This window comes from Pinus tabuliformis, chromosome 7, assembly GCF_031772625.1.
Source record: "Pinus tabuliformis cultivar Carrire ecotype Pingquan chromosome 7, CPIR1, whole genome shotgun sequence".
NCBI classification, from domain to species: domain Eukaryota; kingdom Viridiplantae; phylum Streptophyta; class Pinopsida; order Pinales; family Pinaceae; genus Pinus; species Pinus tabuliformis.
In genome coordinates, this window is record NC_142293.1 from 1,163,217,344 (window position 1) to 1,163,233,117 (window position 15,774).

A 15,774-nucleotide genomic window follows, 5' to 3' on the forward strand; every position below is an offset into this window, starting at 1 on the left:
TGTCTCATGATGAAGATGAAGAGGAGGTGGCTGAAATGCATCCCCAAACAGCAGCGCCAACACAAGGACAGCAAGGGACACCATTGAGGATCAGTGAGAGTGCTTCTCCAAGCACACCACAAGGAGGAAATTCAAGTGCATCTTCAAGCACTTGCACACCAAGTGAACGAGGTAAGAAATTTAGAAATCTAAGTGACATTTATGATGAAGGAATGAATTCTTTGTTTGCCTTGTATTGTCATGTTGATGATCCTATTCATTTCAAAGATGCAATTAAAGATAGGAAATGGATAGAAGCTATGGATGAGGAGATGAATGCCATAGAGAGAAACAAAACATGGGATTTGGTTGAGCTACCAAAAGGCAAAGAAGTCATTGGTGTGAAATGGGTCTATAAGACCAAGAGCAATGCTGAAGGCAAGATAGAAAGGCACAAGGCAAGGCTGGTTGTCAAGGGGTACAAGCAGCAGTATGGAAGAGATTATGAGGAGACTTTCGCCCCGGTTGTAAGAATGGAAACCGTGAGAGCAGTGTTGTCCATAGCAGCACAAAACAAATGGAAAGTCTACCAAATGGATGTGAAATCAGCATTCCTAAATGGAGTGTTAATGGAAGAGGTCTATGTGGAACAGCCTCTCGGATATGAGAAGAAAGGTGAAGAGCACAAAGTGTGCAAATTGAAGAAAGCTCTTTATGGGCTGAAGCAAGCGCCAAGAGCATGGTACAGCAGGATAGACTCATATCTATTGGATAATGAATTTGACAAATGTGAAGGAGAACCCACAGTCTACATCAAGGAAAATGATGGTAAAATTTTAATTGTTGTCTTGTATGTAGATGATGTTATTTTCACTGGAAATGATATTTATCTTATTGAGAATTTTAAATCAGTCATGAAGGATGAATTTGAAATGACTGACATGGGTTTGTTGAGATACTTCTTAGGCATAGAAGTAGATCAAAATGAAAAAGGAATTTTTATATCTCAAGCAAGATATGTAAATCAAGTTTTGGGCAGATTTAAGATGGAAGAATGCAAGGCAGCCATCACTCCCACAGTGATGGGATTAAAACTCAGCAGAGAGGACAGCAGCAAGGATTTTGATCCTAGCTTGTACAAAAGTATTGTGGGCAGCCTTATGTATTTAACAGCAACTAGGCCTGATTTAATGTATGCTGTTAGTTTAATTTCCAGGTTCATGGAGAGGCCGAAGGAGGCACATTGGCAGGCAACAAAGAGAATTTTGAGGTATGTCAAAGGTACCAAAATGTTTGGAATTTTATATAATGTCTCAGAAAGTTCAGACTTGGTTGGATACACTGATAGCGATTGGGCTGGAAGTGTAGATGATCGGAAGAGCACTTCCGGTTATGTATTTAATATGGGTTCAGGAGCCATCTCATGGGCTTCTAAGAAGCAGTCCATTGTAGCATTGTCTACAGCAGAGGCTGAATATGTGGCAGCTACAGCAGCAGCATGTCAAGCAGTGTGGATGAGAAGAATGTTGAGAAGCTTAGGCCAAGAGTAGGCAAAAGCGACAGTGATCTTTTGTGACAATAGCTCAGCTATTGCATTGTCAAAGAATTCAGTGTTTCATAAAAGAACGAAACACATTGATACAAGGTTTCACTACATCAGAGAATTGGTGAACAATGGAGAAATTGTCTTGAAACATTGCAGGACTCAAGAACAGGTTGCAGACATCTTGACAAAGCCATTGGATCAGAAAAGCTTTGAATTTTTGAGAAAGTGTCTCGGTATGACCGAATGCCCAGCTGTTGAAATTAAAGGGGAGTGTTGAAGTTATAATTTCAACGCAGCCGTGCGTTCTCACCCAAAACCACCAGCATGAAACCACAAACCACCCAGAAGCATATCGCACCGCTTTTCCGGAAAAGTTGTTTCCGTATTCTTGGCTCCGATGCGATTTGGTGAAGACGCGTGGATCTCACCTGACATCAGCAACTCTGACATATCGGGAGCTATCGTTCACTCAAGTGAGGGCTTCCGATATCTTTCTCCACCGTAGGATCTGCTCCCGTATTTTCGTCCGTTGATTGATTGAAGATGCATACGAGCCTATATTAAAAGCCTTGCGTGGAGTGAATTCAATTTTGTGTTGACCGCCAATAATAATGTAGTTAATGTGCCCGTAGAAGTATTGGTAGGTGATTTAAATTTTAATGTTTTTATATGTATCGGAGGTATGGTGCATTTAAAGAAAGGCATGGGTGTTAAAAATATTTTACGGCACGTAAAAGTAATTGTGTTTTTTTTATTTTGTTTTCAAAAAATGAAAAGGGCTCGTGCATTTGACTTTTTGAAAGAGGAACGATGGAGCAGTAAAAAACATAGTGTGCTCTGTATTATTTTGTATGACACACGGGAGGAATTTATGTGTGTGTGTTCGCAGCAGCGAAATGGAACCAGTGATGTAATTTTTTTTTGTGTTGGCCATAGCGAAAAACCATGTGTGGTTTTGCACAGCAGTGCATAAAGAAGATGGTGGAGCGAATTTTGTAAGCCTGTGTAAATTTTGTTTTACAGCAGTAAACTCATGTAAACTTTTGTTACAGCAGTAAGTTGTTTTTTTTCACAGCAGTGAATATGAAAATGATTTTACAGTGGTAAATCCCTCTCAGTAAAAGAGGATTAAGCTTGTATCAGTTTTTAATGAATAGAATGTTTTAATGGTGGTGAATTACTCTGTTTCTCTGTGAATTTTTTTTTAATCTTGCCTGAGCACAAAAGATCCTGGAAAGGTAGAAACAGAGCATTGCCTCTGTGTGTTTGAATTCTTGGTTTTTGGTATTTCTCCCATTGAAAAATACCCATCAGGGCCTTTTGGTAACAAATCCTTCAAACCCATTAGGAGCCGCTATGGACGTGACCACTCTAAGAAAGTTGCTTGCTTTTGTGTCTACGAAGAACATTCATGTTGTCTGCTCCTAGATCCATTCGGGACCAGTCGTTTCATCTCCAAAATTCATAAGCATTACAGAGATTTTGGCTACCGATAAAATTTCTCTGACGGGCCATGTTTTTAAGGCTTAGTGTGTCTCCAGAGTCCTAGTCCTACCAGGCTTTCAAGTCCAAGTCATTTAGTCTAAAAAAATAGGATTGCTTCAATGATATTTGACGCTGAACCTGTAAGAAAAGACGGAGCGAAGAATAGTAAGGGGCCGCGGGGCTCTCTCTGGTTGGCATCAATTGCCTCGAAAGCAACGCCTGTTTGTTTCGCTAGGTGGATCTCATATATCTTCTGCATCACGAAGAAAGAGAATTAGGGTTTGGGAAATAACGCACACTCCCCGAAATGACGCTGCCTTGGATTTTTGTCCCGTTATTGGCTTGGATTCTCTTTCTTTCTTATGACCGCTTCTTTTCCGAGTAAACATGCGGTAACTTCCTTAGGATAAGGATAACGTGAAAGTAGGGTTTCGTATATGTGTCAATATTTCGTTGTCTTTCAAGTCGCACAGTATAGAATTGAAATGTGAATAGCTGTCGCACAGTATAGAATTGAAATGTGAATAGCTGTCACTTTGACCACATCGCCATTTTCTACTATTGACAATTCATATGTTAGACGTTTCTATTTTAGATTTTCAAAAGCGTGTCTACGTTAGATGAACCATTAACTTACACGATACGACTTAAAAGGTCCCCTCACGTTCACATACATGTAAGACAAGTAATAGTTCTCCTTATTTCTGGAACAGCCCATGATTGATTACAATTATGCAACATCACCCCCCTTCCGTGATTATAACAATGTAACAACCATGAAACGTTGATGTTTTTATTTGGTACCACAAATAAGAGGTCTTATATATTAATTTGGTCGTTATTAGTCTCTACCATCTCGCAATGGCTAGGGACTATAGTAATCGATTTCGATGAGTTAACATTAGTTCGCCCAAAATATTTAGTAAGTTTTTAGTGTCAATGTGCTATGTTGTTCACAGACCATATTTTAATTTTTTTCGTGGTCTTATTTAGCCTCTTCCCGAGGCGGAGGGGTGATAATCTTATGTTATTTTCGGTTTGTGCTTTTCATATTTCGAAATTGTTTCAAACTATAGACTAATGCTAGCATTAGTCTAGCAATATTAAATGCTAGCCCAGTTTGCACCATTTCTTAATCACTGAAGTTGCGACGTGTTCGTGCGGTGTGGCTGAAGTTGACACATGTTAATGTGGTGTCATCTATGGAACGGGAGCTATCTTCACATTATCCAGGGTACTTGCCTGCAGAGCCTTCCTTCTTAACCAGTAACCCAGGTTCCAGGGTAGAAGAGAGCTCTGAAGCAGAAGCAGCACAATAGGGAGAGCTATGAAGCAACGAGAACTATCTTCGCATTATCCAGGGTACTTGTTGTCGACCACTGCATTGTTTCATTTCTAAGTTGGCAAACCAGTCACCCAGAGCCACTTATGTCGCACTGATGTCTTCTCTCATTTATATAGAGCCTTCCATCTTTAGGCAGATAGGTACACATAACTCTGTCTTTTCACCTGCCCTTGAGGCTCTTTCCTTTTAACCAGTTGCTACGAAAACAGGAGACCCCCCAGACTGAAGCAGAGACATCAGAACCTGCTCCCATCTATGCCTTTGCTAGGCGAGGTGCTGGTTGGCTTCATAGGTAATCTACCTGTGAATGCCTTTGTTGCCGCTGCAGGACTTTATTAGAAGGAATCATAAATATGGAGATGATTTTATGAACTTCAATTAGCTTATTACTAAAAACAATAATTTTTTGTTAGTTTAAAGCTGAAAACAATAATTTTTGTTGCAGTTGCAGGAGTTTGTACCTCATGTCAATTTTTGTTACAGTTGCAGGACTTTGTACCTCACGTCATCATCTACCAGAACAAGGTACTACATCAAATGTTTTATCTGTGAATTTCAAATATCATAAAAATGAAGGTGAAAATTAGATTCACATTTTAGTCATTTGTTCCAAGCTGATCTTATTTCAATATTTTAGCATCGCAGGACCACTCGCATAGGACAAATGCATGAAAGGTAAAATTAGTTGGCCTGAAGAAAGCTTATAAATCTGTGAAAATAAATACTTGGAAACTAAACCAACCTTATCCTTTTGAACTTCGTTGATAGTGTGTGGCTCGAACTGGTTAAACTGGTTCTGCTCCTGCGCTCTTGGTACTATTACTAGTGATGCTTAAACTGGTTCTTCAACTGATTATTATCTATATTCTTATTTCATTTTTCCCCGGAAGAAATTGCCCGGAATTGAACATAATGCCGGAACACAAACCGTCCAATGTGTTTTTTTGCATGGAGCATTTAAGCCTAGAAACTAGATGCATCTTGGGGAATTTCGATAATAAATGCATATGACATGGAGCATTTAACCTGTACAAAATACCCAGGAACAGTATATCTAGCACTAGTAACTAAGACTGAATAAACAACAGCAAAGATTTGTGGGTGGATCTACTGCATCTCGATCACGAAGGTCATAATCAACAGAATAAGCCGCTGCTTCAAGTGTTGCATCTCGATCACGAAGGTCATAATCAACAGAATAAGCCGCTGCTTCAAGTGCTGTTGGTCGTACTTATGTTGAACCAACAGAATAACTCGCTGAATTGACAGTGTGAAAAACTATGTGTTTGTGTTTGGCAATTGAGTTTCTTCAAGGCAATCGTTCTCTGGTTACACCTCTCGGTGAGGCAGGAGGCACGTGTAGCGCATGCAAATGCAAATTTTATAAATTACAACTACACATAGCATAGTAATCATCCTAAACAAAATGCCATGTGGGACCCACCATGAGGGCTATGTGTCGCATCGTTCCATTTATCAAAACTCTGCCCTCATTAACCTCGACATTGTTCATTCCTCAGCCTCGTGCCCTCCTTGAGGCCCTCCTTAACCTCGGCCTTGTTCATTCCTCGGCCTGGTTCATTCTGCGGTGGAGTCCATGTCTCTGCAACTTATGTTGCATATATTGTTAACCTTTTCAAAAACCTAGTACATTTTCTCAATTGGTGTTCTATTGCAGTGGTTTTCAAATTTCTGCTTATTTTGTAATCATTGATTAGACAGGATATCATAATATTTTTTCTATAGATCAAAATTTCTGCGAAATTCTGTATGATTCTTAGGTATTTGATCTTCTCTTATTTCCATTACCAATTAATTAAAAGCAACGTGGTGATTTGAACCAATGTACATTCGCAAATGTTACAATGGAAACTTCGGCAACTGAAAAGGAGGGTTCTATCAACATTACATTTGGTGCGAACTGGCCTACGGAATTTCATCAATACTCAAATATTGGTTACAGTAAACAGAAAAGAAAATTGTGCTCTGATAATTCTTCAATCAGCTTTCCAAGCAATTGTGTAGAAGGTCTTTAACGCTAAACACTAATTTTCAGAAAGGTCTTTCAAACCATAGTTAGGGTAAGTCCAGTACAGTCAAAGGACAGACTAGAGAAAACTGAAACGAAACCCTTGAAGGGCAGAACTTGTTGCACCTGAAAAAACAACAGAGGAATTTCACAGTTAAAACGATGGTGTATTGGGTAAAGTTAAATGTGTTATAAACTTATATATGGGTAAAGTTGTATTAAATCTAGATGCTGCATTGGGTGCATCCAATATGTACACTGTCATAGACCCATCTAAATTGTGATATGCACCATAAATTCTCGTGTTCAAATAGAGGATGTAATGACCCATCAACTCATTTATGCATGACTGTGTAACAGTGTCTTAAATCTAAATAGTGCATTGACTTTATTGAGTGTGGACACTAGCATAGATCCAATTAAACTTGGGTGACTCTGATGTGATATGCACAGCGTTGAGGTTGCATAGCATAGATCCACTTAAACTTGGAAAACTCTGATGTGATATGCAAAGCCTTGAAGTTGCGAAGCTTGAAGATGCATCAAATTGAGGGTGAGGTGTTCTACTAACTCTGTTTTTGTGTTATTGACTGTACATGTAAGGATGCATTGAATCTAGATTGTATATTAGTGGCATTGAATAGGGACACTAGCACAAACCCATTTAAACTCTGGTAAATGCACAAACCCATTTAAACTCTGGCGATTCTGAGTATCCTACCATTTCATCCTTCTTATCTGACCATATTTACAACTCTTCAGTTTGTTGATATTTATTTTTAAAGTAAGTCTGATATCAAACTTTTGAGTGCAGCAATTGTAAGCTTTGGCAAAATCACAGATTCCCAGAGAGAAGAAATTGAACGGCTAGGACTCAAAGTCTATACTTGGAATGACTTTTTGTTGCTGGTATATCCCATATGCATTTAAAATTATTCATTTGATGATTACTTGTAGCTTCATAATTTTCATGCCTCTATATGATTTATTGGATTGGTATTCTACTTTAACCTGTGTTGTTTATTAAATTCTTGGTTTATTCCTTGTTGCACCAAGAGGCACGTTCTACAGTCCAGGTAGGATTAATAAAATAGTGATTAAAAAATCAAAACAATAATTTTTTTTTCTTTCAAGCTGGCCTGAAAAATAAACTATAGCTTAGATGAGATCCCTTAAGGTGAAAACCTCAGGTGTTTGCACTCTCAAAATGTTCCACCTTGAGGGATTTGACCCCTTTTGGTGCTTGCTAGATCCAGGATTAAGATAGATCTAACTTCTAAGCCCAGTGCCTGCAAAGTGACTTTGCTATCATCTTCTTTCTTTCTGTTTCATGAAATCTCTTTAAAATTTCCTCACCCTTGAATCTCAAGTTCAAGCTCATGGGAAAGGTGATACAAGATGGTAGTAGAAGGAAATGCTATGCTTTATCTGTATCCCACTGGCAAAATGAAAGTGGCTATTGCAACTTTATATTGTTCATCAGAAGAAAAGTTTGGATGTCTTCCAGACAACGGTGAAGACCTTTCTTCTTGAATGGAAACCTTATGACATTCTGTTTTCACTTATTAGTTCAACTCTCTTTATTTCGTGCTTGATACAACCTTTCTAATTATAATTTTGACAATTTTCCTTGTCAGATATGTGTCTGCCATAAACTAAGTTTTCTGACAGCCTGTGCCACCAGTCGGAACATGTACAAAAAATTTATTACTAGCTTCTGATCTCTTCGACATTGGAATTATAGAGTAGAGTCAATCAAAACATTTTTGAAAGTAAAAAGGTTATTTGAACCAAATAGGTCTGAATTCCTTGAGAAATCAATAGTTTGTGAATTTCTGCTTTTGATCATGTATTGTTTGATTTGCTCTAAATTTGTATGTCTTTCTTATGTGGTTGGTGGAAAAATATATAAGCTCAACGATCTTTACATAGTAGTTTACTGCAACTGCAAAGTAAATTATAAAGGCCATTTTTCTTATATCTTCTGCAGGGTGAGGAAAGGAGGTTTGAACTATTATTACCCAAAAAGAGCGATATTTGCACGATAATGTACACTAGTGGCACAACTGGTGAACCTAAAGGCGTATTGATCACAAATGAAAACATTGTTTCTATGGTGACTGGAATTGGTTATTTTCTTAAATGTCAGAATGAAGAGGTAAATTCTTTCAATTACATGGTTAGTTTTTGTAGTTGATATAATAACTTCATAGATCAAAGCTTCATTTATTCCTAATATATCAAACATTTTGAGAACTTATCAGTTGGTTCTAGCAGTCATGGCATTTGCTTTAACTCATGATTTTTATGCGCTGGAAAACTTCTTTGCAAAACCTTGCAGCTCACAGAGAAGGATGTTTATCTCTCGTTTCTTCCTCTAGCACATATATTTGATCGGGTGATAGAGGAATTTTTCATATCAAAAAGTGCTTCAATAGGCTTCTGGCGCGGGGTATACTGCTTTGTGTTGTTTTTTTTTCTCAATTGTCCACCATCTTTATGCACTTAAAAATCTAGTGCTAGTTTCTTGATTTCACAGTAATGCTTGTTTATTCCCGCAGGATGTGAAGCTTTTGGTGGAGGATATTGCAGAACTAAAACCAACGGTCTTCTGTGGTGTCCCACGTGTCTTTGATCGCATATATTCAAGTCCTATATGCAAATCTATAGTGTCTAACTGAAAAAAATATAATTCAGTGTATATCTTTCTTAACATGTTATTTATTCACATACTCTTAAATTTATCAAAAATGGTTTCCATAACTGTAACGATGGCCTGCTATATGTGTGGACCGATTGAATTAGAGGAGAGAGATTGATATAGCATCAGAGACAGGTGCCTCTAGTTGCAGATTGTCATTCCTGGCCACATTCTTTCCCTCTAGTTGCAGATTGTCATTCCTAATAACATTGTTTTCCTCTCTCACCAATAGTGCTTACAATTTTAATACCAATTTTTCTCGTAATACCAACTCAATGCTCCTTGCAAAATCAACTCAATGCTCCTTGTAATACTTCTACCAAAAAGTTGCAACCAAATTTGTTTGCACATTCAGTGGTTTAGCAAGAGCTGGACGCTGTTCTGTTTCACAAGTCCTTTCACAGTCTCGCAAAAATAGCAAAGGAGTAGTAGGGGCTTCCAATGCATTGTTAGTAGGGGCTTCCAATGCATTTTTGGAATGTTTATATTGAGATGATAGTTTTGCAGAAACATTAGTCTCCTTGGCCACAAGAACCCATCGCTGCAGAGGCAAACAGTTAGGGTGTACAATATGGCCTAGGCTGACAAAGCCTGCCGGTAAGTTAGTAGGCTTATAGAAAGTGGATCCCTGTGCAAATATCATGCCTACAAAATCAAGGCATTGTATATGTTTATTGCACAGCTACAAAGGCTAGTAGGTTTCTGAAAAATCAGTTGGAAGATAGACCATGAAGCTTAAATTGAACAAATGTGCTCTCCTTTCGGAAACACTGCAGATGTAAAAGCAAAATTTGAAAGCACTAGAATTTGAAAAAGGGTCTTTCTGTGAAGATAGATTTTTATTAACACAATGTACTTTCCTTTCTGATTTTTATTACTAGAATGCCATTTTCTGGTGGCTATTCTTTGCTGGATTTCAATTTTCTTGGAAGTTTGACATTTTTGAATTGCAGGTACCCAGATCCTTACCCTTTACCAGATCCTTACACAGTTCTTTTCTACACGAAGTTTGTGCAATCATCCACGAATCAGAGTTCAGTTTGACAGAATACACTTTTTTTGGTGACTTGTATTATTTGCATTCTCAGGCTTTGTCAGCAGACTTTGGAGGGGTTACCAGTTGAATACCAATGTCACACAAGACTATAATCATGTCTTTTATTTGCTTTTCAGTGCTGGGCAGCAGCTGAATCTCTCTCCTCAATCATTGTGCTCTTTCCAATCCTCTCATGTGGGATGCTCTGTGAAATACTGGATTGTCATATTATGCTACTATTGTTCACCATTAAGGAAGCTTGTACCCTATACATTCCAGCCCTTCCATCCCCCTCTCAAATGTCTATTTAATGAATTTACATTTTGGTTTGCAATTGCTAGGACTGGAAAATATATTTCATCAGGCCTTTTATCCAAACCAAAGTATAATTCAGTGGTTTAGCAAGAGCTGGACGCTGTCCTGTTTCACAAGTCCTTTCACAGTCTCGCGAAAATAACAAAGGAGCAGTAGGGGCTTCCAATGCATTGTTGGAATGTTTATATTGAGATGATAGTTTTGCAGAAACATTAGTCTCCTTGGCCACAAGAACCCATCGCTGCAGAGGCAAACAGTTAGGGTGTACAATATGGCCTAGGCTGACAAAGCCTGCCAGTAAGTTAGTAGGCTTATAGAAAGTGGATCCCTGTGCAAATCCCGTGCCTACAAAATCAAGGCATTGTATGTGGTTATTGCATAGCTACAAAGGCTAGTAGGTTTCTGAAAAATCAGTTGGAAGATAGACCATGAAGCTTAAATCGAACAAATGTGCTCTCCTTTCGGAAACACTGCAAATGTAAAAGAAAAATTTGAAAGCACTAGAATTTGAAAAAGGGTCTTTCTGTGAAGATAGATTTTTATTAACACAATGTACTTTCCTTTCTGATTTTTATTACTAGAATGCCATTTTCTAGTGGCTATTCTTTGTTGGATTTCAATTTTCTTGGAAGTTTCCACAATTGTCATATTATGCTAATATTGTTCACCATTAAGGCAGCTTGTACCCTGTACCTTCCAGCCCTTCCAGCCCCAGTGCAGATGGCAGAGCGTTCGATCAATTTTGCAGTTATCAACAGTTCTTTTCTACCACACTCAATGCAGGGACTTGCTGCCTCGCAGCCTCCCTTGTTTGAATTTGGTCTTCAAATAAAAATTCTCATATATCAATTTATATATCCATTTGTATGTAATTTGTTTGTGACTTTAAAATTGACTGTCATATATTTTCCTCGAAGCTACTTATCACTTTCCGAAGAATTAAGTTACAAAGGTAGAAAAAGCCATGTTCTTAATTTTCTATTTTTTTAAATATATTTATACAATAAAAAATTATTTAAATTATTTAAATTATAGTATTCTTAAAATTTTATGATTTAAATTTTAAAAAGTTAAATTAATCTTAAAAAAATTATATATCAATTATTGAGATTATATATTTAGTATAATTAGTTGACACTATATTTTCATTTAAATAACTAGTAATTAAATTTTTCTATATTTTAAAGAGTGGAAAAATTTATCATAATTCAGTTGTGAAATCAACAGTGGAGACAATTAACACTTTTGCTGAGATTTGTAAATGTAATTTGACTTATCATTGTTATTCAAGAAAATCATGATGCTTGTATGGTGGTGAAAGACATGTTTCACTCTACTAATTGTTTTTGAATCTTGGATTGTTAAAATTCTAAAAAACACCAGCTTTTAACCAAATAGACATAATCTTAAAGCATTTTCCAACTCATTTTTAAACACCTCTATATATCTAATAAAAAACCCGCCTTTAAACAACAAAAATTAAAATTTCAACCCAGATTTTTTTTTAATAATTCAATAAAACCTCCGTTTAATATATATATATATTCATCCCAATAAACAATCAGGTTGTCATATTTTGATCGTAATAATACCCGGAAAAAAAAGGTAATCTTCATACTTATCCCTGATTGTTGGGCCATAAATATCGGAGGTTCAGGTCCATGTAATCCATAAGCGTAAAGCATAGATTCATCGTCGAAAACTTTTCAATAAATTAAGGCCTTAATATTACGCGTAATATTGTGGGCTCAAAACGAAGAAAGATACATTCTCTGTCTATTGCTGGCCAAATCAAACAAAAAAGTGGTCAGATGGAATACAAAATGTGTGACGTTATTCTTCGTACCATGGACATTTGCATTACTTTCTATAAGAATCTGCCATTAAAGTTGTCTGATTTATCTTTAGTGAATATTATAATATTATTTTTTCTGTGTTTCTTTGTAGATACAGTTTTATGAATAACAATTCTACGGCACTGAATAATTGCGGCTTGATTGAGAAAATTTTGCTAATTATCATATAATAGGAACCCAACTATTCCAGTTCGTGCCCTTTCGGAATGCATTGTGAAGTAATGCTGTTTATCTTTTTTTACTTGTTGTGTTTAGGATACAAATATCAGAAAACGCGAATTTTTTTTCATATTTGATATAATCAACGATCATCGCTTTCATGGATCCAGAAGATAATGTGGTCTAAGTACCGACCTGGACAAGCCGGTTTGAATGTATGGATATATCTATTTAATTGAAAATTGGATATAGTAACACAATAAATACGAACATTGAACATAATCAAAGAGACAAAACAAAAACATAAGAAAAAAAATAAGATGATTAAAAATGTATGGCCTTCTAAGTTATAGAATAAAAAGATATTTGTATAAAATATTAATTTAATGAATATTAAAAAATTATAATTTAATAATATTTTTAAAATTAATAAAGATTAATAAAAAAATAATTAATATTAATGTAGATGGTTAAATTTGACCATCAAAATTTACCATAGTAACGAATTTATTATAAAAATTATGTGTCTTATTAAAATGATTAATATAAATTATAACTATATATATTAATGATTTAATAAATACAAATATTTGTGTATGAAAGAACTATTAAACACTTTAACAATAATTATAGTAAATATTATATATGAAAATGTCTATCTCAATTTATAATTGAAATTCAAAAATTATAAATAAATAAATCAAGAATTAAATATCTCAATGAATGATGATGGCTTTCTCATTAGGTATTTCGTAAGAAAACTCATACGTAACAATATCTTCATGCTAATTCTTATCATTTCCCAGCTCAAAATCTTGGTGTTCTCAACACCTTAGTGACTAGAGCTTTAAGAGTTTAAGATGACAACCATCCCAATGAAGAGAAAGCACATCTCCAAAGTGTTTTGTTTAATAATGGGTATAGTAGACACCAATGTAGTAAGACTTTCCTCAGAGCTAAGAAAGGTCCTAGGGCTAAGAAAGATACCAAGGATCGATTTTTTGTTGTTCATCTTCCTTTTATCCAAGGGGCCACTGACAAGATTATGAAGATCCTAAGGAAGCATAAGTTGGCTTCCACCTTTAGGCCTTTAAATACATCCAGGGCTCCCTTATATGTATAAAAGACCTAGTGGACCCCAAGAATATGAATGGTGTTTACGTTATCCCATGCTCTTGTGGGACTCAATTGGTGAGACTGGTCACTCGATTAATAAAAGGATTCGTGGCCATGCCACTGACATCAAGCCTTGTAGGACCCGCTCCTATGGTTTGGTAGAGCATGCAGATAAATCTAAGAATCACATCTGCATTGAGGAGGCCCAAGTCATTGCTAGGGTTAGTCATTTTCATCATCGTCGCTATTCAAATTATTGGGCCATTTTTCGATTCACGATGATGAAAATGACTAACCCTAGCAATGACTTGGGCGTCCTCGATGCAGATGTGATTCTTAGATTTATCTGCATGCTCTGCTAAACCATAGGAGCGGGTCCTACAAGGCTTGATGTCAGTGGCCAAGCCTTGTAGGACCATAGAATTGAAAAAAGGATTAATGGGGGGTGGAAAGCTTATTTTGGTCTTGAAAATAATTGTAAAATAGCAAATCTCGTAATGTGGGATAAAAAGAAGTTCCTCTTTGAAACTTTAATCACTCCTGTTATCTTATATGGCTGTGAGGTTTGGGGTTGCAGCATCTCCAGAGAATCATGGAGAAAGATTGAGGAAATCCAGAAGTGTTTTATGACTTATAACTTGAAAATTAAAATTAATACACCCTATCATATTCTCCTTATAGAAGCAGGTGTTTCCCCTATTGAGAGCCTAACTATCATTAGGTTTCTGTTGTACAAGCACAAACTCAATAACATAGACGATCATAGACTTCCTAAGCTAGCTTTAAATTCCAGCCAAAACCACCTAAGGCTCAATCGGGGGCGGCATAAAGACACAAGGGCCTGGTTAAACTATTGGGAGATCAACGAGAATGATGCATTGCAAGACATAAATAACATTAAAGATATTGTTATTTCTAAGTTCAAAGAAAAAATGTGGTGTGAGAAAGATTTAGCGGCTAAAAGAAAATTAATTTATTATAAGAAGGTCATCAACCCCACCCTAGAAGATCAAAAGTATCTCTCTATTTTAACTAGCTCAAAGAAGAAAATTAATATAGAAAAGATTAGAACGAATTCTCATGAGCTCCATTGTGAAACAAGTCGTTGGGCAGTTCCTAAAACGCCATGGATGGAAAGGATTTGCCATATATGTGAGAATAGGAACATCGAGGATGAAAACCACTTCCTCTTAGAGTGCCCCACGTACAACCACATTAGATCTCAGTTTCACAATCTTTGTTACAATACTGACCTTCCTAGCCTTTTACAATGTCAAAATTATAGTGAGCTCGGAAGGCTTCTCTCCAAGCTTTTTGAGCATAGGAATAAAATGTTAAATCAAAATAAATAATTTGTTTCTTTACGTCCGATAGACCAATGTTTGGTCTCAGGGGACGTTAACCATTATCATCATTTTCATCATCATCATCATCATCATCATCATATATATATATATATATATATATATATGATCTTGACTCAATTAGTGTCTTGACTCCTTTTTATGATTTTTATTTTTTTCTTCTTCTTCATTATAATAGAATTTTTTAATAATATTTGATTTTAATAAATTAATTTAAGTATTATTTTTCAACTAGTTGTTACTCAATAATACTTGTTTTTAATAAATTAATAAATTAATATCATAATTTAAATATTATTTTTCAAAAATAGTCGTTACTTGAAATTATTGTTTCTACATTTCATTTCTCTCTATCTAAGCCTTTTCCATAACTTTCCTCTTCATTACTGGTTGGGTCGAAATGCATCGGCCAAAAATTTATATTATGTGATTTCTACCGAAAGACTTTTCTTAACTATAATTTATAAGTAGATTAATAATTAAAGGTTATGACATTTTTTATCAAAATTGTGAATTAAGATGGAGTTGTCTAATTAATAGATTGAATGGTTCTATTAGAAACATTTCTTTTGGTCAATTTTATTCAAAATATGGTACAAAATAAAATTCGTTTATGCATTCACAAGTGTATTTAAAAAAATAAGAGACCATAATCTTGTTAGACAAGTTGTATTTCTGGATTCAGGCCAAAAAGCCATTTCATTTACTATTTAGGTTGCGCCAAATCAAATTTAAGATAATAATGACATATCCACCCTAATGGATTAGAACCTAACCCTAGGGGCATCAATGAGAATTGACCCCACAACAACCCAAAGGCGAGGTGCTTTAGCAATGGGACCT

The 15,774-nt window shown here is 36.0% G+C and overlaps 1 protein-coding gene and 1 long non-coding RNA gene across 4 annotated transcripts in view; one reads left to right on the plus strand and one right to left on the minus strand.

The window, feature by feature from the left end:
- The window catches only part of LOC149251610 (uncharacterized), a 216,480-nt gene extending 213,141 nt beyond the window's left edge, over positions 1-3,339 (minus strand). The window contains exon 1 of one of the 3 annotated variants that reach the window (XR_016266903.1): positions 2,843-3,337. This is a non-coding gene — a long non-coding RNA (uncharacterized LOC149251610). Of the gene's footprint in view, positions 1-2,842 lie in introns of all 3 variants that reach the window. The other 2 variants (XR_016266902.1, XR_016266901.1) reach the window with 2 other exon arrangements.
- A 3,852-nt stretch (positions 3,340-7,191) lies between these two features.
- LOC149251612 (long chain acyl-CoA synthetase 4-like) lies at positions 7,192-10,948 on the plus strand. Its single transcript, XM_089456552.1, has 4 exons — positions 7,192-7,293; positions 8,375-8,542; positions 8,726-8,836; positions 8,946-10,948. Exons 2-4 carry the CDS (start codon positions 8,432-8,434, stop codon positions 9,063-9,065), a joined length of 342 nt encoding a protein of 113 aa, XP_089312678.1. The 5' UTR covers positions 7,192-7,293; positions 8,375-8,431; the 3' UTR covers positions 9,066-10,948.
- The last annotated feature ends 4,826 nt before the right edge of the window (positions 10,949-15,774 follow it).